We start from the raw sequence: 23,269 nt of genomic DNA on the forward strand, positions 1-23,269 counted from the left end.
TGTAACATCGGAGTGGATTTGGGATGTACACATCCACCCCGATATTGAAATAACCTGCTTTGATAGATATTGGAAGTGAAGAGCGGGAAAAGGTCAAGAGATACATATTGGTTTTTGTAACAATACCGTCTTTCTTAAAGGTGAACCGTTTCACTGCTGAAACTCCCTGATCTTGTAACTCTAAAGCAATGTCCTCCTCAGACATATCAGCAAGGCAAGTTTAATGTTTAATGTACAGAAACACGAACCTCTACATCTGCAAATGTTTTGATGGATAACAAATTTAGAGACTGTTGTTTCCGTAAACATCCCACCACAAGTGAGCCACTACGGAGACAAGTAACATTTTTCACATCTCCACAAAGACCAGATATAGCCTTTGAAACGACTAAAGGGTTGAGTTTGAAATGAAGAAAATCCGCAGCTTCTATCACAAGAAACCGAGCCCATGAATCTATATTTTTCTGAATTTGCCCTGTGGGGAGATCTATTTCGTCAAGACGTCTTTTCTTTTCATGACGAGATGAACCAGCTTGTTGTGATGGAAAGAAAATAATTCAGCATCCTTGCTTATCACCCACCAAGGATTGTCAACAAGGACGGTGTCAAATAGCATCGGATATCCTAGATGCCGACACCAGGGATACAGGGATGTTATAATCTAGTGAGTATGACACAAATAGCAACATTCGTATACCATATTACGAGGGTTAGCTGAAAAGTTCTAAGCCTGAGTGGTTTTTCCCCACCAGGTAGAGACAGGTGTTTGCCACCAATGAGGACAATCATTTAGTGAATCATAGACACAAGAACTACAAACGTACTAATAGTTTTACCTCAACTACAGCTCTTTTGGTACACCTACCCTCTGAAATCATCAGAAATGGACAAAACTGAATACAGGGCAGTCATCAAGTACTTGCAAAAGAAAGGGATGTCCCCAACTCAGATACATGCTGACATGGTCTCCACTCTAGGGGATGATGCTCCTTCATTTTCCACAGTAAAGAAGTGGGCTGCAGAATTTAAGCGTGGCAGACAAAGCCTTGATGATGACCCACGCTCAGGAAGGCCTTTAACAGCAACCACTCCAGAAAACATCACGCGACATATTGCTAGTGTAGTGGGCATCTCTCATGAGAGGGTTGAGCATATTAGGATTGACTAAAGTTTCTACAAGATGGGTGCCAAAGCTCTTGACAGCAGAACAGAAACGCGTTAGGTTCCAGACGTCCCTTGACAATTTGCGTCGTTTTGAAGCAGATCCCGATGATTTTGTGGCACGATTTGTAACCATGGATGAGACCTGGATACATCACTTTCAACCAGAAATAAAACTACAGTCAAAACAGTGGAAGCATCCTGATTCACCAGCTCCGAAGAAAGCCAAGTCTGTTCCTTCAGCTGGAAAGGTGATGGCATCAGTCTTTTGGGATTCCAGGGGTATTCTGCTCATTGCTTATCTTGAAAAAGGTCAAACTATCAACGGCAGATACTATGCTGATCTGCTGGACCAGTTGCGAGAAGCAATCAAAGCCAAACGACGAGGGATGATCGCTAAAGGTGTCCTCTTTCACCAAGACAATGCGCCTGTTCATAAATCGGTGGTGGCCATGTCAACAATCCGCGATTGTTGACTTTGAACTCATTGACCTTCCTCCTTATTCACCTGCTTTGGCTCCTTCTGACTTCCACCTGTTCCCCCAAATGAAAAAGGAACTCGCCGGTCGCCATTTTGCAAGTAATGATGACGTCATTTCCGCTGTGACTGATTTTTTAGGGTAGCTGAAGAAGATTTCTTCCTGACCGGGATTCGGGCCTTGCAGCATAGCTGGCAAAAGTGTGTGAACTTGGAAGGGGACTATGTTGAACAATAAATTACAAACATGGACTTTGTAAGTTTTTTTCACAGTGAGGCTTAGAACATTTCAGCCAACCCTCGTAAATGTCAGGGTGGTTCTGCCCATGGCAAGAAATTGGACACGTTGAATCTGGAGGTCAACATCACCAGATTGGCCCATGAGCCACTGCCTTCTGGCATGGAACTCTAAGGCAATGTAATTATATTACTGGGTAGAACACACAAACGTAAAGTTATCAATAATTTAAACATTGCAAATCATAAATGCCCAAGACCCAAATGATAATTTACTGTGCAAGTATAATCACCACGCATAGGGCTTGGCGTGACCAGCCGATTGGCCGAACCGGGCCAGGTGAAGTCAGGGCCAAAGTGGTATGTTAGGCAACACGCGGTTCCAGGCCCCTATTGCCCTCAACCACCAGGATCCTCTCCTCAACCGACACAGGGCAGCAGTGAAAACAGAGCTGCAATCTGGTACTCTAGGCCATGTCGTACAGGATCCAATGACAGTGGCACAAGCTACTGCGCCACCGTCCTTGGACCCATCTGTAAGTAAGGATTTGCAATTGCTATATTTAAATATTTAAATCATCCACGAAAAGCGGTCCATCCATTGAATCAGTTAAAAACCTTGGATAAACTGTTAATCTTAACGGTAAACAGTGCGACAGACAAAATACTGCCTTGTGGAACATCCAGATTGTAATGACAAGGTTGAACCCACTCGAACCTGAAATTGTCGGTCATTTAGAAAGTTGGCTATAAATCGAGACAAATGGCCTCGTAATCCAAAGTCATGTAAAGTTTTTATACTTCCATGTTTCCATGTTGTGTTGTACGCTTTTTCTAAAACGAATAAGATTGACACTGCTTGTTGTTTATTAATTATGGCATTTTTAACAAAAGATTCTAGACGCATTAAATGGTCGATAGTACTTCTAATTTTACGGAAACTGCATTGTATATCTATTATTAAGTTACTGGTTTCTGTACTAAACAAGTTGATTATTTATCATGCGTTCTATGGTCTTGCAAACACAGCAAGTTAGTGAAATGTCCCTATCATTGGAAGGGTTAGTATGGTCACGTTCAGGTTTAGGGATGGAAACAATTGCAGCATCACGCCACGGCGTAAATAAAAAAGTATATATAAGAGTGTCTCCAAACATGAGCCTGGGAAATGTTTCAGGAGTTGATAACGTATACCATCAGCTCCAGAAGCAATATAGTGAGCCTGATTAAGAATAGTGTGAAGTTCATGTATCGAAAAGGTTTCACTGTAGTCTTCCCCATTATCTGAATTTACATTAATAATGTCTTTTCCTTCTGTTTTTGATATTTTTTTAATTCATGTTCATAATTAGATGACGAAGAATGTTTGACCGTCTCACCAAGTTTATTTGTAATATCTGATGTACTAGTCAATAATTGGTTCCCATCTTTCAGATGATGAATGCTAGATTTGCATCCCTTACTCTTGATTTTCTGGATAATAGTCCATACCTCTGATATCGGCGTGCGCGAATTCATTTTTGAGACATGGTTTTGCCAAGAGTGGCGTTTACTTTACTTGAAATTGTGGACTATAGGATGGCAACGAAGGTAATGTTCGGCTTTCTTCAGTGCCTTCCTAGCCTGTTTGCATTTATCTGTAAACCAAGGTTTTCGTATGTGAGGAATTGAAGAGGACTTTGGGATACATTCGTCAGCTATGGCATTTAGCTTATCTGAGAAACATTTAATGGCTTCAGAAATATCATTAAAAAGTTCAGGTTTAAGTTGGTCAGCGCAGAGAATTTCATACAGAGGCCAGTTAGCCTTTTTAAAATTCCATCTTGATGATGGAGGAACGTCAGATGGATTCACACGTTTTAGCATTGTTGGGAAATGGTCACTTCCACAGAGGTCGTCATGGACTGACCATTCAAGTTCATTCAATAGGTCGGAGTCAGTTGCTGACAAATCAAGAGTTGAATATGTTCCTGTGTCAGGGTGTAAACACTGTTTGAATTGTCATTACAAATGCATAAATAATTGTTTGAAATAAAATCCTCCAGCACTTTACTTTTTGTGTTTGTATTAGTGCAACCCCAGAGTGGGCTATGGCCATCCAAATCGCCCATAATTTATACAAGGTTAGGTAGCTGATCATAGAGAGCCTGTAGATCAGTTAGGTGAACAACTGATGAGGGCGGAATGTATAAAGAACATAAAGTATACGCAACCTGTAATTTACGTCTCACCACAATGACTTGGAGACTTGTTGTAAGTGGAAATGGGCTGTGGACAACATTATTTCTCACCAGGATAGATGATTCACCAGACGCTCTATCACCAGGAGGAGAAAAGCAATGATATGCATTAAACTAACGTAGGTCAAAAGTATCTATCTGCTTCAGATACGTTCCCTGAATGCAAACCGCTGATGGCTTAAAATCTTGGACAATTAACTGTAAATCATTAGAATGAGTCCTAATTCCTCTACAATTCCATTGGTTAATTGGTCAAGACATTATTTCTTTGTAGGATGGACAGGAGATCTACCCATCACCGTCGTTGAGGGCGACAAGCTGTGTGTTCTACCATGAGTATGGTTTGACAGATTATGTCGTCAAGAGATCCAAAATTATTAAAAAGTTGGACTTGGTTATTTGGGGCTCTGTTGCTTTGATTCTTTTTGTTGTCACAGTTTGGTTTGGATCTATTTTTGTCACAGATAGTTTCACATTTATATCACTGAAGTATGTGAAACACGTTTGGATTTAGAGACCAGAACCGAAGTAGAAACAATGGTCGCGTGAGATGGACCTGATTGAACTTGTGAAAGAACAATCTCTTTTGCCTCAAAGAATGGCAGATTTCGCTCATGTTTCACTCGCGAAATTTTCGACTGCAACTTCAGGAAGGACATTCCTTGGATAAAGATGGATGACAACCGAGCATTTGACACAAACGGGTGTTTCATTACACAGGCTACTGTCTTCAAATGGTCCAGCACATTGTTGGCATGCACCTTGACTGGTGCAACACTTAGAGCCGTGACCATATTTCTGGCATGAATAGATTTTTAATGGAATGGGGATAAAAGTATCAACCCTATGTCTACAATAACATGCTTTCAGCGATTGTGGGTTTTCTGACGGACAAAATGTGAAGAGGTATCTGTTTGTTTTGAAAATTTCATTATTTCTTTTAGCAGTGAAGCGTTTGAGTAACGGCTTGAGAAAGTAATTCTGTGACAACATCACCTACACCATTATCACGAACGATGCCTTTGTTGTGATTCAAAGTCCTGTGAGCTGACACTTCTTCTGGAACATTAGCTAATGACTTGGTTGTTCTTAGAATCTTTGATAAGCAGGGAACCAGATCGCAACTTTTTTCATTTCTTTCGCCTCTCCAGCCAAACCTACTATGCCATTTGATACAGCAAAGGGATTCAACTTGAGAGGACCACCATCAGGTACACACATCGCAAGGAATCGAGGCCAATTTGTTGAGTTGGTGAAAGTTGTTTGATCTTCATCCTCAGAAGACAATGAATCATTAGATTCGTGTGTACGTTTTTTGAGTGGGAGTGCCATGTTTGAAGTATATATGATTCACCCTCCTGGCTTCCCACCCACCATGCAGTGTCAACGGGGACAATGCTTCATGTCTGCCAGTCTCCTGCACATGGCACCAAGGATACTAGGAGGGTATACTCAAGGAAGCAAATATTTTAAAAAGATAAATCCTACCAGATCCATTGAGTCATGAGCCATCGCCTTCAGGGCATTTAGACTCATTAAATATGGCAATTTTTGTTTTCAAATCAAGTAATGTTTGAGAGACTGAAAGAGTCAAGGCCTAAAATTAATAATACCGCTCAGAATATAAGTTGTGCAAATACAAGTAATGCACAGGGCTCGACATGACTAGCCAACTGGTGGAACTGGGCCCATTCAACCACCTGTCTAGGTGAATTCAGTGTCAAAGTGGTGTGAGCACCCACAGTTTTTTATTGGATTGGCTTGAAGTGCATCCACCAACGACTGACGAATGACCAATTGAACATTGTGTCATGAGCGCTTATATACGCATGCAGAAAAAAATGGGACTGCACCTGTCCATGGATAACGTGGTAAAATGACCTTGGATGAGTTTTGCTTGCGTCAGTTGTGCAACATCAAATGAGAAATCGAAGAGGAAACTGAAATGCGTCGAGCATTCCACAAAAAATATCACAGAGCTGTCAATTATGTTGACGGCTTTGACATCACCTTGGTAGAGACTGGCATGGGAGTAGACGTGGTATGCGTCGGGTTGCTATCCACCGTCATCACTACACCCATAGCGATGGGCATCAAAATTGCAGCAGGAGCAAAAGTGTTGGTGGGAATAGCACTCAAGTTCGTGTCTCACAAACTGCAATGTAACGCGATGAAACACAACCAGATCAGAATTCTAGCTAAAATGAAGCTCAACACGATAGAAGATCACCTCTCCAACATGCTCACGGACAGCAAAATCTCAGAGGAGGAGTTTTGTTTAGTTCTCTCGGAACTCCAAAAATACCGCACAATGAAGCAAGATATTCAAACCAAGTCTCGCAAGTGCCCCGTTCTCGAGAAAAAAAATAGTGGAACAAGGGAGGCAACAAGTCAACGAAGCTTTCTTCACGAAAACGCACCATTATCAAAGAATATTCATTACAAATTGGACCCTAGGAGGGCTCTGTTCCAGAAGCCCCGGTCCCTATACTACTGTCTTTTTGTTCTGTTGAGATGTAGACTTGAAAATTTTCTTTTGATGTAAATATCTGTTTACACAACAGGCAACAATCAGTCCTATCATGTCCGATAAAGAATCACAATGTGATGAATTTCGATACCATCCCCTACTCATGAAATAAACAGTGCACATGCCTCTCGCTTACTTGGCTGTCACATGAGCTGTTGTCGCACCTTTGTAACAAATCGGTATTTACTTACTGAAAACAGTGATGGTTTGCTAAACAGCTTTATTATTTTGCGGACAAAACATATGACAAAATTCTACAGAATTGCTTTGTTTTTCCTGTTTACCTTGGCGTCAGTTTGAGTTATTTATGTTTTTTGGGTTTTTTCAATAAGAGTGCAGTTCATTGGGCAGATTCTAACTCACCTGGACTATAGTATGAGATCTCCCTTACAGGTCTCTGTCTCTGGGAAATAATGCACACCTGTGCAGTATTTCCTTATGGTCTAAACCACATGTGTTTGTTGAGTGCAGCAATGGCGCTTCACAGTATATCAATGATACAATTATTGATGCCAAATGACTGGTTATTTTCAGTGCTGATGGTGTGGTGATATTTTCCAATTATCTGTCGGGTATGTAGAATCAGGTGAAGATGGGTGAACGTGGGAGATGACCACTGTAACTTAGTACATCAAAGACGGTGATAAAGTCTTGACTGCCACACTTTTAGATTCCGAGGCCCCACATTTGTAAAAAAGAGATATACAGATTGCACTATTATGGAAAGGTTTCACGTCTTAAACAATATCCGTGTACATATGCCTTTAAGAATATGTGAACAAGGTGTGACAATATTAGAATATGTATATCGTAAGTGAAAGATTGTTCTATATTCAAACAGAATGGTGATATTGGCACCCCGAAGGTAAGACGTTAAAGGCAGTTGGAATCAATTTCAAAACTGAAATACTTTCGACTAAAAACTATATGTGACTTGTTATAATTGAAAATTAAAAACACCATGTACAGTATGTATGTCAAACCAGTTTGAGAATGGGCACCGAGTATTGAATGAGAATGTATTATCGTTTATTTGGTTGGATAAAAAGTTACAAACAATTACAATTTATTCAGTCACAATGCAAAATTGTATTTTTCCGAATTTATTCTATTCCACAGGACGATTTTGTAAAATGACTGTCAGAGGACACAAAATACACCAAGGATAGAAGAATAAAGTGAAATTTATGGAAAATCTCAACTAAATCAGCACGTAACATTACAGTCATACATCAAATAATGTTGACATGAAAACTGCAAGAATGTAAGTTGGGTCTAGGACGTGTTCGCTGTCGATCTTAACGATCCATGACACTGCAAAGGTGTCTATTGGGGACCCTCTGTGGAATTGGGGTGTCTGACGCTGGCATGCTGATAATAGACACAACGTGGCAGCTGTTGTTGAAATAAAAAGACACTTGGAAAGAAATATGTCAGTCTAGACACTGCTGAAATTGTTATCTTCTGTGATACGTTTTTGACGATGAATGTAGAATGACAAAGGAAGAGATAACTTCTTGTTGGAATCCAATTTGACTGTTCAGCGTAAACGCAACAAGGACCCAACAGATTTGACAAAGAGCATTCTTTTTCCTAGGTAGGCTATGCCTATTTTGATACTATTCGTGAAATGTACCATTACCTTTTGTGCAGTCAGCACCCATCCATCCGTCCTCACATCCATCATCTGGACAGGCTCCACTGATTCGGTTGCAAGAGGTGGAAGACGTCTTACAGGGTCTAGAGCTGCAGTTTTTGGCACAGTTAGCACCGTATGCTCCAGAGGGACATTCTGCGCAAGATATGAAATACCAGAAGTAGTGCTCAGCATCAAATGAGATAAACCATATGAACCGAGTCTGGCGGGATCGGGTGAGCAGGCTGTCTAACCTTGTTGACAAATGTCCTTGTGTTCGTATTCCCCTTGCATACATCGATAAAGTCAATTATTTACAGACCACTGGCAAATAGTGGTACAATTCTGGCGTTAAACCAGAAGAAAAAAGTAAACAACTTATCGTGTATTAGAACCGAACTCTAAGATACGAAAACCCTCTATGATGCACAGAAAAATATCTTATTGTCCGTGAATGGCCATAATCAGATGTTGGCAGTTGCCTGAAGGATATGTTCACTGTCGATCATGATAAACCATTCCATCGCTAATGTGTTCTATCGCTAAGGACATATCTGGAAGAGTTATGACTGCATAGACGTTCTGTCCAGTTCGGATACTACGGGGTCTGACACAATGGCATGTTTTATCTTGAAACGTCTGGAGGTGGAGTACCTGGCACAGCTGGTACCGTATTCTGAATCCACACACGCACACGCACATGCACACGCACACGCACACGCACACTCACTAAGATATACAATAACATTACTGCACGTTTTAGTAACTCCGGTTACAATAGATGCAACTATTTGTTACATAACCAATTTGGTGAAGTTTGAAGAAAAAGTAAGAAAGAAAACATCAATTTGACCAGCAGATTGCTGGGACGGGGACCATCCTGTATCTGTCTCTCCAGTAAAGGTCCAGGTAAGCACTGGTCCTGCTTTGTACTGTTTGTATAATAAAATGTTATCATTATCACATCTCTGTTAAACTAAAACAATCTATATTTCGCTCGTATCTTGCGAGTGCATTCATATTTACCAGGTACTTCCTCACATTGTCAATATGATCGCCAAACAAGCACAGTTCTAACTTGTGTTTCATCAGGTTGCATGTACCTGCTGACACTAAGATTAACAGCCGTTTTTCAACCTTTCTATTAATATCAGGACACAGTAAAGGAACATCTGGAAATGACTCCCTTGTAAGACTGAACTCGACATGACTTTTAAAAAGTGCACCTTTAAAGGACACTACACTACCTGTGGTGCAGTCCACGCCCATCCATCCATCCTGACATCCACCAGCACGACAGGTCCCAGTGATATGATCACACGTAGAAGATAATACCTTGCAATGTCTGGAGCTGCAGCTTCTGGTACAATCTGGACCGTACATTCCCACCGTACAAACTGAATAACATATCGGATAACAGTAATGCAATAATGAGTGTAAAACGAGGTAACACATATGGAAGTGAGGCCGTGGCAATGTGTTACATACACAGTCTGTTACTCACTGGTCACTTGGGGGGCGTGTGTTGATGTACCCTCGACGTAAACAACGTATCAAATACCTCAATGTTAATTTTGAACTGTTTGGAACTGTGTGAACCAAACGATTCGAATCTTCCATCTTGCCTCTATTTCCACAGGTATTATTTAAGTTGCCGCGGTGTAATTACTCCCCTTAATATTCACAGGGACTACATTTGAGCGTTTTGTAAAGATTTATTCGTTGGAATGGGAGGCAAATCGTTGCCATCGCTAGATTTTGCAGACGACACAAGAAGTTATCTCCCTTCTATCAATTTACACTAGCACAACATCGGGAATTTCCGTGCATCATATGTGATGCAATGTTATTCGAGATAGAGAACTACAAGCACGAAGTACCCAACTGAATGAACTGCCATTGGCAGCGGGGTATATTGAAATGTGAGGTACATTGAAACTAACAGAGGAGTGTTGAGTCACTCAGAAAATGTGTGAGGTAAGATAAAACAGATCATGTTGTATTTCAGAAGCAGGGCGAGGAGAATTTAACACTTTGATTTGCTGGTTCAATGATCTTTCGACACTCTGATAGTTTGCATGCCGTTGTCATGTGTCAGTCGTGATGCTATGTGATGTAGGACAACAAAGTCATATAAATGGTGTGTGCAGTCGGTTGGGCATACAAAACGCCTAATCCTTCTAGAGAACACCTCTTTTCATAGCATATCCACAGTGTTCATTTCACATACGTATGCAAGGGTTGTTGTCCTCTTTACATCAAATTGAATCAGTTTCTGAAGTACATTCTTTTCCACGAGCAAATTACATTTACATAATACCCGCGATACTCTACAACAGGAACAGGTCACTCGCTTGCTTTCTTTACCAATTCAGCGTGTGCCTCGTCATGCTCCAATGCCCACTGTGACTTATTTCGTTCCCAGCACAATTTTGAATGTTTAACAGTTTTTCAGCCAGTATATTGTATCAGCTTTCTGCAACGAATGAATGAATTAATGAATGAATGAATGAATGAATAAATAAATCATCCAGCAAGAATTATATGTGAATGGATTGAAAAAATATAGAAAAAAAAACAATAGAAAGAAATACATGTGTGAATGAATAAAAGAATATGTGATTAAATATAAAATATATATAAAATATAACGCCGTCCCTCCTCAAACGTGTTAAAAATTGCAACACTATCGCCAGAACACGTGTTGTTTAAAGAATCTACATTGAGACATTTTTAAACGGTAATTAATTTAGATGTCTTATTACATATGGGAATAAGCATGGGCATTACCAGAATGTTAACTGACACTGTCACCCTTCAAAAAACTGAAACTTTTAGACTATCTCAAATCTGTGTAACATCTTTCAAATCTTTCAAACACTACGATCAACAAAAAAAGGAAGAATTTTTAAGACTATAACTCTCAAGCATCACAAGCATCAATGGTGAATCAGATCAGATAGGCGATATGTCATATTATACACAAGTATCAAATACACCCTAAACGTTGTTCTAGAAATTGGGAATCTATCACGATTGCTTGCAAACATCTTTCCCCTGATGGAATATTCTCCTCATTAAAATTAAAGGTGCATGTAAAAGAAGTCTTAGAGCAATAAGTAGAAACAATCAAACAACGCACTGTAACATTTCAATGGCGGATCAGATCTGATATGTCATACTTTACACACACATTAAAATACAGCTTAGCATCTTTTTTAAGTTTAAGTTATACAACTATCACTATTACTTGCAAACACCTTTCAGCAAAAGCTATATCGCCCTTCTGAAAATAAAACGAATGTGTGAAAGAGGTTTTTAGCGATAGAATGTATCTGTCTACTCTGTGTACTGAGAAGTGAAGCCAGTGAGCTAATTTAACATGCCGATTTACTTTACAACAAATCCACTGAACCAATGCCGACACAAACAACACTTGTTTGACTGTAATCAGATGTCGAAAATAAACCGCGCTCAATCTTAAAACCTAAACTGCCGCCACATTTGCTGCACTGGGGTTTTTCGCTCCCCCTGTTGGAGTCTCCCCGAAAATACAAATCTCCTACTTGAGTGTATTAGAAGCCAGCATTTATCAAAAGTTGTTTTAATTTTGTATTAATGTTTCAATTGAGAACATTATCAAAATATGTTTTATTGTGACGTAAGCGCCATTCAAAACTGGCACTGTAGACATCGAATAGCTATTCTCGCACTCAGTAATGAATGCTGAGTGGTCAAGTATAACTCGGGAAACGTCCTGAGATACGAGCATCCAACCCCACTCGTACTATGGTGATTTTACATCTAATCATTGCTCCACGAAGCATTGTAAACCAAAAGTTACTGTGTTCTGTAATCTGATTGGTTGAAAAACATGATTAAATGGTATTAGATTCCCGGAAACTGAACGACTATTCACCGCGTATTGACACGTAAACAATTGTTTTGTTGTGTCATCAACAGTGGTGACGTCATTCAAATCATATTGTGACGTAAAGTTAGAATGACGTCACAAATGAGCAACTCCAGATGCTACCATGGGAACCAGCTGAAACGGCCACCTGATGACACTTCACTGCTGTATCCGTATTCGATGTAAACGAGTGCACTCAGTAAAACCCTTTGGTTTACTTTTGTGTTTACAATGTCGATAAACATCGTGTGTTGGCCAATTTCCGGGTTTTATTGAGTATTTGAAGCACCGGAATGCATTTGGAACCGACGGCGTCAGCCGACTCGTTTACATCGAATACGGATACAGCAGTGAAGTGTCATCAGGTGGCCGTTTCAGCTGGTTCCCATGGTAGCATCTGGAGTGTGTAACACATATCATGTAACTGGATATTAATTTACGCCACTTAACATTTGCGTTATCATATACGGCATGTAGTATCACAAGTTTATGCAAGTGTGTATACTCATTTGATAAATGAAACAATCAAATTATGACTTGAAAGGAAAATATGAAGATCATGACACGTGAGTTAGGGCATTTATTGTCAGCCAAAAGTCATTGTGTTCTGTAATCTGATCTGTTGAAAAACATGATCAAATGGTATTCGATTCCCGGAAATTGCAAGACTGTTCGCTGCGTATTGATACGTACAAACATCGCAATTGTTTTGTTGTGTCATCAGCAGCGGTGACGTCATTCAAACCATATTGTGACATAAAGTCGGAATGACGTCACAAATGAGCAGCTCGAGATGCTACCATAGGAACCAGCTGAAACGGCCAGCTGATGACACTTCACTGCTGTACCAGTACTCGATGGAAACGATTGCAGACAGTAAAACCGTTTGGATTACGGTTTTGTTTACGATGTCGCTAAATATCATGTGTTGGCCAATTTCCGGGTGCTATTGAGTATTTGAAGCACGGGAATATTTTATTTGAAACCTGCGGCTGACGCCGTCGTTTCCAAATGCATTCCCGTGCTTCAAATACTCGATAACACTCTAAAATTGGCCAACACATGAAGTTTGTTTATCTCCTAATTGTTACACCTTTGCTTATGGTTACTCACACGGGTATAGGTGTTCTGCTCCTGGGCAAGTTATAAACATCGTAAAGTTGCCATGTTAACCTAAAATAATCTGAACGAAGCGACATAATACTTTTAGACACATGTCCCTTCATTTGCAAAGAACAATTAGCCATGACTTTTAAGTAAGGTACATGTTCTCAGGATACTCTGTGATTCAATGATTCTAGAAAGAAGATAGTTGAACTAGAGCTCTAGTAAACAGCTTGTAAGAGCTCACCAATTCAGTATTATTTACAAATTCGCCTGACAATAGTGTTGTTCATTTGGTTGGAATGGCCTGTGCATTTTAGCTGGTACATCGAGTTGCCGACGTCACATGTCATTATTTTTCATTCTCAGAGATACATTTTCCTGTGATACGAAACAACAGCACAGCTGTATTTACTGTTAGCTCCTTCGAAATTCGAATCCGTTGCATACATAACGTTACCGCAGATCCTATAATCGAGCAATATCCATTGCCATTTTGCTTTTGACTACAGATTATCCAACCAACCACTTTTGCAAAGATCAGTATATTTTACAGTAAAATATACACTTTGATAAATTTAAGTCCAACCATGGTATCTCACAAGAGTAAATGTAATCTATGGCATCTGGAGGCAAGTTAAAACAGTCGTTCGTGTCTAATTCAAATATTGGTAATGAACCACATCACAACTCTCAGTGACTACTTTAAATAATTTTAAGCTCGTCTTGCAAATGAATGTAGTTGTTTTCTGTACATAGTCCATGGCAGAAGAAGGTCCAGCGTATTATGTTGAACCACTCCGTGTTATTCTGTTTGTGTATACGTTCCATCATTAAATATGAAGGCGAGCTCGAGGAAAAGGGATACTTAGGCAAATGTAACGGAACTGAAAGGCACTCGATATGGTTTCAGAGTGCAAAAATGTACTACAAATGTTTTATTCTCATTTTTCAATGTCACTATTGCACAATGTCGTGCAGGGAGATGGACTTGTTTTGCAAATGAATATAATTGTTTTCTTTATACGTTTTGGAGAGTTAGCTTATTTTGTTCAAGTCATCCGTCTGATACTGTTTGTATATAAAGGCGCGCCATATAGTTTCAGAGTAGAAACATTTATCAAAAGTCCTATTTTTAAATGTCACAATATTGTAAAATGGTGTGCAGAGATATTTCGTCCATATATTTATCACTTCACGCACAAGAGCATACTTACTCCACACCTGCACTTCCGCAAAGTCTAATACAGGACCATCTCCATCATTGTCAGTATCTGTGTAGACAGTCAGGTAGCGCCAGGTCCCAGGACAGATCACATTCAGTACATCAGGGATGTCTGCACCATCAGGACGTCCTGTTACGTTGTGGCATAGATTCCCTTCTTTGGGATGAACTGAATTTGTCTCGGACGTGTATAGATGCACGCCATTACGTCTATACTTGACTGAAATAAGTAGAGATACACAGAACTCAACGAAGGGTGAATCAATCAATGAAATATAACCATGTTTGAGTAACATTAACGAACAATTATGACAGGCCATAATGTCACATAGTGCACGTCGGCTCTTATGTACCCTTGATTATTCATAAGAATTGGTTAACAGAGTGTTTTCTTAAACGTCTTTACTGTTCTTCAGAGACGTGGGTATTTGGTAGTGGGCTGCTTGATGAACACCCATTGAATTTTTTTTTTCAATGCGTTCTAGTATTTCTTTGAGACATCCAAATATATGTTTTTTGTGTAGATGTTAAATGTCACTTAAATAAAAGGAAGACGGTAAAAAGAGAATAACTGGTTTCATGGTTTTCACTCATTGTACTGTGGCAACGTTATATATGGCACAGTATATATATATATGTATGTATGTATGTATGTATGTATGTATGTATGTATGTATGTATGTATGTATGTATGTATGTATGTATGTATGTATGTATGTATGTATGTATGTGCATTTGACACATTTGTGAAAAAAATGGTGTAATGAAATAATGTATTAACTTTTACTGTGAAGTGAAGGTTAAACTTAAGTTGCTTTCTACTTAGCTCCTGGTTGACGTGTCTTTAATTCAGCTATAATTTTATTTAACTGCGTCTGGTTAACCGAGGTGTAAGGTTGCATAGCTTGGGTCACTCCCTTGTTTCAGATAGCTAGCTAACGTGGTTCACCTTGTTTAAATACTAATGTTGAACACTTTACCAGCACAGCACACAAACCACTGAGACTGACATTACTGCAGGTAAATTATGGTTTGTTTTTGTTTGTTTGTTTTTTCGTTTTTTTTATTTTACAATTATGTACTTTATATTTATCATTATTTTATAATTATATCAATTAATTATTAATCAGTTATAGCCATATCATGTTTTAATGTTATCTATGTAATCAATACCGTTATAGACCAAAATGTAATTTAACAAAAACAGAAAATGTATACAAAGTTTGATTCGACTGAACATTTGTTTTTCACGTTCCTATTTTCCCTGAGATTGTGTGAGCAAGTGTATACTTTTTTATGATATATGTATTTGTCTAGAACTATGTATGTATCCTTTGAAGTGTTCATAACTTTATGTATGTTGACGGTCATATATGATATGTTACCCATTTTTTTATAGTACTTGTATATAGTTGTATTCAGATACAGTTGATTCAATCAACTGGTGCAGTCAGTTTGCACTCTAGTATCGATCACAGGGTATATCACTCACAGTCTATTTATTAAAATCTAGTCTTCATGCGTATCTCGTCTATAGATAGTGTATTTTATTCTTGAGTGAGTGGGTGAGTTTATTTTTACACTTAAATATTCTCCTTGACTGAATTTGATAAATGTTACTATAGTTAACTGCATTATAAAAATTGAATTGATTAAATGTGTGAATATATATGAATATGAATAATGATTATAATTGTGACTTATATACACGTGTGTGCGTGTATGTTCGAGTGTGTGTGTATATGCGTGTATATATTGTTATGTATATGTTTCATGGCGTTTGTTCTGACTTTCACTCAAGGACTGAATAAATCCTCGAAACTTAAAATCGATCTGTGTGTCCTCCTTGAACACTCCCGGTTACAGTACCCATCTGGGTAATGGAACCTGGGACTTCGGCGTGACGAACAAACGCATTAACCATAACGTTACACATCGTCTCAGATCGTGCCAACAGTGAATATAAATGGATATCTGAACCTGACATGTCGTAACCTTGATTTGCCAATTGCCTAACATCAGTCTCCTTACTCAGGTATAGCATAGACGTCTTCTACTGGCTAGAACATGAGTAAATTAATACTAGACTAAACAATCATAGCAATGTGTTGATATTTAAAATGTAGAATGAATGTCTGCCTAAATACATTTGCAGTATCTTGAATGAAAAGTTTGATGGAAAATTCGTTACATTTTTTTTCTTAGAAATGGATATGCCGCAAAAGAAAAACAGCAGCTGAGAAATATGAAAGTTAATCGTAAGCCGATGGCTTATTGCATAAGTCAAAATAGACATCAACCTCGCATTTAGCTATAATACAGTGGTCATCAATATGGATTTCAATGCATGGGTCTGGCAAAACGTCAGAATATGGTCTGCAGCTTGCATTTCTTATAGTGATTTTGTTTCATATGAATTACGTCGATTAGTGTATACGTACAGTCTGTTCTAAAGTACAGGGTAACCCGAGCTGACCGCACTGTTGTCTGCAGATCCACCTTCCACCAGGCGCTAGATTGATCTGTTGCAGTGTGGGCTACATGGCTGAAACCATCGGCAGTTGTGTCTCCATCGACAGCTTTGGTGGCTGCATGGCTTTGGTCAAAGGTTGAACTCATCCACGCTTGTTTCCTCTCCGCCACGTTTGTAACTGTACCTGAAAAAAGAGACATAGATTCCACTTACAGATTGACATTCAGCAGGTATTCGTAAGCAATCGCCCAAGTTTATTTCAAACATGCATATTTTAGTGGTTTAATTTACAATTCAGCCTTCAAACCTAGGGTTTAGAATCTGGAAACCTTGTGTGAAATATTACCGGATTTTTCTAGGATGTGGAACTTTGTCAATGACAAGCGGACAATGATCCGTAAATGTGTCTGATCATATATGAGCATATGACAAATGCTAACATTCTCATATTAGATTTGCCTTTTGTCAAAAGGTAAATCTAATATGGGAAAGTACCATTTGTCATATGCTCATATATATATTACGAGTATGCATTAAGGTTCACTTTGAATACCAACCCACAGTCAACACTAGCACGATGGTGTATCTTTTTTCTTTATATATTAACGGTGTAATAAGGAAATTATGCCACCACGGATACAAGAGGAACTTACATTTGAGGAGCAATCACTCACACTATTTACAGATATCAGTGAAAAACTTTCTAAGATATCTGAGAAGGTGGATACAATTACAGGTCTTCTACACGATCCAAAGCTCCATCTGCAACTTCGTCGGATGCGTCCATGATAAAAGAAGCATTAAACAAGGCAGTAGAATGATACCGGAAAAATTCAAGATCCCGAGTAGTCCAACGCAGAAAGAGAGAACTTCGTGCATTACAAGGTATGGACATTGAAACTGAACTTTCTGAAAATGCGTGCTCAATCTCAAGAAGATAAATACTTGAGTATTGGTGCAACAATGAAAGAAGAAAGAGAAGGAATATCGCGGGGAAAGCCCGACAGGTATTAGTGAAGAGATGGTCAATACTATGGTGCAACGAAGAGGAAAGGTGGTATAAAAGGTGGGCGAAATCTTTAGCTTGCCTAAACAAATATGCTAAGAACTTCCATCATAACATGGTCGAAGGAAGCCCGTGGCTTAAAAACAGAGGAGATGCGCGAAAGAAGCAAACGGATAACAAGCAGCTCGGACACAACCAGGCAACAGCACCTTTGAATACAAATATTACATTACATTCACTGGCAGCAGAACAGCTAACGGCAGGATAATTCCCCAAAAAGGTGTAACACGAATCAAAGAAAAGGAAACAACAAACGACAATACACCAGACCAGTTAGAAGAAACAACAAACAAAACGGACTACAATCAAGATCAAAGTCAAATTCAAAACACAACGGTGCATCACCTGAATTAACGTTAAAGTCTGGAAACGGACAGGTCTCGTAACAACCTTCTTTTGGAACCAGACCGAAGTTCAAACCAGACAGGGATGGCAACATAACGACACAACCGAAAGTAGATGTGAAAATAATCACCTTGTCATCACGGAAATTGATCGATTTTGAACGGATCCGGAAAACGAACAAAGGACTAAAATTTGCACCGACACCAAATAGTAATAATGTGAATGAATTCAAAGGTGATAGCAATGAGTTTAGTCGGAAAATAAGCAATATTGGGTATTTTGATGATTCTAACACAGGAGAGGATATATTATAATGGAATCTAAGTAAATGCAGTAAAAGTATCCAAAACATAATGTAAACATTAGCCATCATGTGTGTCACCTATTTTCGTTATATCACGATCTACCTGCAAATGTCCATCCATATTTTAACGTTAAAGTAAATAGTAAGATGGCAACATCATAGACAGTTACCTGGTTCTGAAGTTCACTTACTTGTGTCATCTTTAATCCCTTGTCAGACATGACCTAATTACCACTGTGTGTTACTACGCTATTTACATCCATGGAGGATTTGACTAGTGATATTTTATCCTTCACAGTTATTGTACAGGCTTATATATTTCATGTATCTAAATGGTATTTTTTCTATGTCTGGAATCATTGTGTATTTTGGGTGATAGCAACGGTGTTTGTCAGGGATTATTTCTTGTGTACACTCCTGCTCCGTGGATATTTATAGAAAGTAAATCTGACTAGTGACCCATGTAAACAATGACCTATTACACTTATCAGTGGCGATTTTAGGATAACTTCCTTGATCATGAGTGTTTTAATGTGTTTTCCATGATGAATACTGATGTAAATTACACTTGATGTGAATAATGATTTTGATCAATTTGACAATTCTCAAGTTACGGTGAACTGTCAACATTTACGTTAGGTTCAGTGACGGTTTATAAACTGGATGTCCGTTTTAATATCAAAGCCACATAATCATTATCTGGTATTTTCCTGCATTCTGTGATAGAAATGCATTGTTTTAAGACAGAACAACATATAATCTCCTGTATTTCCTACATTTGTACCTGAAATTTGACAGTCATTCCATGTTTGCCGACAATCATTCATGGCACTGTCCGTTTTCTTTTACCAGATATCTTAGCAATCTTGTTAGTATCCGCATTATTAAAGGACACATACGACAACATCAATTCCTGGAAACAGAGCATATTTACGTTACAACGGCACCACCTTGTCAATAGTCGTAGCATACATTTGACGTTTGTCAAAATGCCGTCCTAGTCGCTTGGTCTAGCTATATCATTGTCCTTATTCTTGTTATATCAAATGTTACCACAACTCAGTTGTCCATCAGGTTTGATCTTTTCGGACACTTTTTATCACATAAGGACAACACCAAAGTGACAAAGAAAACTCAATATTTCGTACAATGCACCTGGCATAGAGCTGACCACCAACCAAGATGGCGGCCGCTACCGCTACGTTGACGGGAAGATATTGTCAGTTTAATTAGAACAAAATGTCTTGATATTCGAATTATTTCTACTGTGTCCTAATCGATTTCGGACAAACAAGACAACAAAAGGACAATTAGTAACCACTTACTTGTATTAGAAACACTACTACCTATGCAGTGTTTCTTGTATGAAAGCTATCAAACCTGTGTTCTGATTGGCTGAGAAAGGTCACAAGACCTCCTGATGATGCCCATAAATACGATCACTGGTCAGGGCGTAGGAACTACTCACAACTGACTACTACTACTGACTGACTGACTCATTCATTCGGTCCTCATTCGATCTGTCCATTCATCTACTCATTAGTCGTTCCAAGGTTAGGATTCAGATTGTAAAAGTCACCTGAACCGACCTTCACCTGGCACCCCTACCAACCTCCATTTATCATCCTGACTATCACTAGGTATATATATTTTGAAGTCAAATTTGCAATCACGTTTTAACATTATATACACAGTATCATTTCTGCAAGATAAAATTTGAGTTGAAATAGCATAAGAACTATTATTTCCTTGGAGACCGAGCTACGTCATTAAGTCGATCTATAGGCAAACTAGTGTTTATCAGAACTGGGGATATTTATTGGCATCACTTATTTTATATACTCATGGAAAAATGTAAGGGAACGCATGAAATAGTTGTGACTTTTAATCTTTGAAGCACTAAGAGACAAGTTCATACAGACGAAAAGGCTTATGTCAAGTGATGAAAAACAATATCGGGTGTGTCCCCCATGTCTCTGGAGAACTGCTTGGCATCGTCGTGGCATGCTGCGAATGAGGGTACGGAATTGTTCGCCATTCTTCCTGGAGAGCCACGAAAAGTTCATCCAAATTCTTGGGTTGAACAGGCCTGTCCCGAACATTGCGGCCAAGAACATCCCAAAGATGTTCGATGGGGTTAAGGTCACGACTTTTAGACGGCCATTGCAACACCCGGACACCTGCAGCCCTCAGTCTGTCCCGACAAACATGAGGGATGTGAAGGCGGACATTGTCATGCTGGAACTCGAACATTCGACCTGCTGTACGCACAAAGGGGATCACAAGCGGGTTCAAGATCTCGTCAAGTTATCGTACACTTGTTATCCTGTCATGAACACGCACAAGATCTGTTTTGTGGTTAAAGGTAAACCCGCTCCACACATAACAGAGCCTCCTCCATAACGATAATGCTGTTTGATGTTCCCCAACGCGCCTCCAAACTCGAATTCGACCGTCATTATGGTCTAGTGCACGTGTGTACCTGTTCTCATCACTAAACATGGTGTTTTTCCATTGATGTACTGTTCTTTCTCCATGGTTCCGTGCCCACTGCAGTCTCGAGCGCTTGTGTTGCTCAGTCATGTTGATTCCAAGGAATGGACGGCGGCTTTTAAACCAGCCCATTTAAGACGGTTACGCACTGTACGTGAACAAATTTTGACGTTCGTTCTTCACCTGAATTTCGTATTGGTTTTGGAGGAGCATTTGAACCTGTCTCGCAGAGCAAAAAGGCGGAGGGTCCGGTCATCCGGTGGGGTGGTTTTCTTTTTCCGTCCCCGACCATGCCTGATTTTGACGTCGCCAGTCGCTCTATAGAGATTCCAAAGTCTGGATATCACGCTAACAGACTTGAGAAAGATTGTTGCAACCTGTTGTAATGAGCTTCCACCATTAACCATGCCAGTTGTCTCCCATTTCTGTGCCAAAGTTAAGTACTGTCTCGCCATGTTAACAATGTTTTTAACCGTTGTGTTTGACAGTGCACATACATGTCACGTGTAAATCTAAGTGCATGTAACTTTAAGAGCACCTGGTGCACGTGCATGGAAAGCATTATGGTGAGTTTGAGTACACTGCTTATCACGAAAACGATAATACACGGCGCTGAAATTAGTAAACAGAAATTTTGAATTGCCCTAAGAAACATGCGTTCCCTTAAATTTTTCCACGGGTATATTACGCTTTTACAGTGAGTGTGAGTGAGGTAATATTTAACGTCACATCGGCAATATCTCAGCCATATCGTGACGAGAGCATTTAATACTGAAATGAAATATATCGATGCTATAAAAATCTGTCAACGAAGGACAGTAAAACAACTAGAATATCACTAATGGGATAAAAAATAGTGTGGAAAGTCAAAACTACTCGGACAATACAATACATCAGGCTTTAGATTGCCAACAACTGAAGGTAGATCACCATACTAGGGACCATGGGGACTTACAGTACCTTTGCTACCTGAATGGACCCTAGTTGGATTTACATCATCCCCTCAGCTGTTAGCAATTTAGTAACAGCTAGCCAAAAATTAAAAATACACATACACTACGATTAAAAACAGTGGAAGTCTAAACGTACATGGAATGTTTTGGGACTTACGTACCCTCTCAGGAGGACAATAATTTGAGGGCACAGCCACTAACAATTCAAGTTACTAATCTAAACGACTATTAATTAAAATGCAACTATCTACAGAACATAATAATCAAAATTCAGTTATGAAATCAATTTCTTTTAAAAATCCAAGAATTAAATGAGAACTTACGGCGGTAAAAAGGTCCTTAATTGTTTTTACATTGAAATATTTATCCCTTATGATGGAAAATTCAACACAGTCAAGCAGGATATGCTTGACCCTGCTTCTCACATCACAAGGGATGCAAAACGGAGGATCCTCACCTTTTAAAAGGTATTCATGAGTATATCTTGTATGGCCAATACGCCATCGCCGCATGATTACCTCTTCAAATGTGGACTGACAGCCCAAGTAGGTGTAACCAATATACGGTTTTATTTCATGTAATTTATTTACACCTACGTGAGTGTCCGACTTCTTCTGCATCAGATCACGTATATAGGTTCTAATGCTAGCTTTGTAATCAGAGTATGGGATAAGAAGTGGTGTAACAGATTTGTTGAGTGCTGATTTGGCAGCAAGATCGGCCATTGTGTTACCAGAAATGCCTACATGGATGGGTAACTAACAGAAGACGATGTCGTATTGGCCAGTAGCAAAGTTATTATACAACTCAATAATGTCAATTAAAAGTGGATGTTTACATGATAAATTTTAATCGCCTGAAGACAAGAAAGAGAGTCTGAATAGATTATATATTGTTTACGTTTAGGGTGTCTTTGAATATATTTAAGAGCTGTTAATATGGCGTTAGCTTCAGCTGTGAAAAAAATAGAACTGTTCTGATAATCTAGAAGATATTGTTCTGGCACAGACCACTGCACCAACGTCCTTGGACCCATCTGTAAATAAATATTTATAATTGCTATATTTATGTTTTAGTTGATTTTATTCTTGTTTATATTGTAATTCATTAG

General features: G+C 39.1%; 1 protein-coding gene across 1 annotated transcript; it reads right to left on the bottom strand.

The window, feature by feature from the left end:
- Positions 1–2,222: 2,222 nt before the first annotated feature.
- On the bottom strand, positions 2,223–22,883 carry LOC137291270 (uncharacterized). Its single transcript, XM_067822572.1, has 7 exons — positions 22,755–22,883; positions 19,562–19,625; positions 16,966–17,181; positions 14,517–14,744; positions 9,530–9,679; positions 8,289–8,438; positions 2,223–2,410 (listed from the first exon to the last, which is right to left on the bottom strand). The coding sequence occupies exons 1-7, from the start codon at positions 22,881–22,883 to the stop codon at positions 2,223–2,225; spliced, it is 1,125 nt and encodes a 374-aa protein (XP_067678673.1).
- Between the last annotated feature and the right edge of the window lie 386 nt (positions 22,884–23,269).

The sequence above is a fragment of the Haliotis asinina genome, chromosome 7, assembly GCF_037392515.1.
Source record: "Haliotis asinina isolate JCU_RB_2024 chromosome 7, JCU_Hal_asi_v2, whole genome shotgun sequence".
NCBI classification, from domain to species: Eukaryota; Metazoa; Mollusca; class Gastropoda; order Lepetellida; family Haliotidae; genus Haliotis; species Haliotis asinina.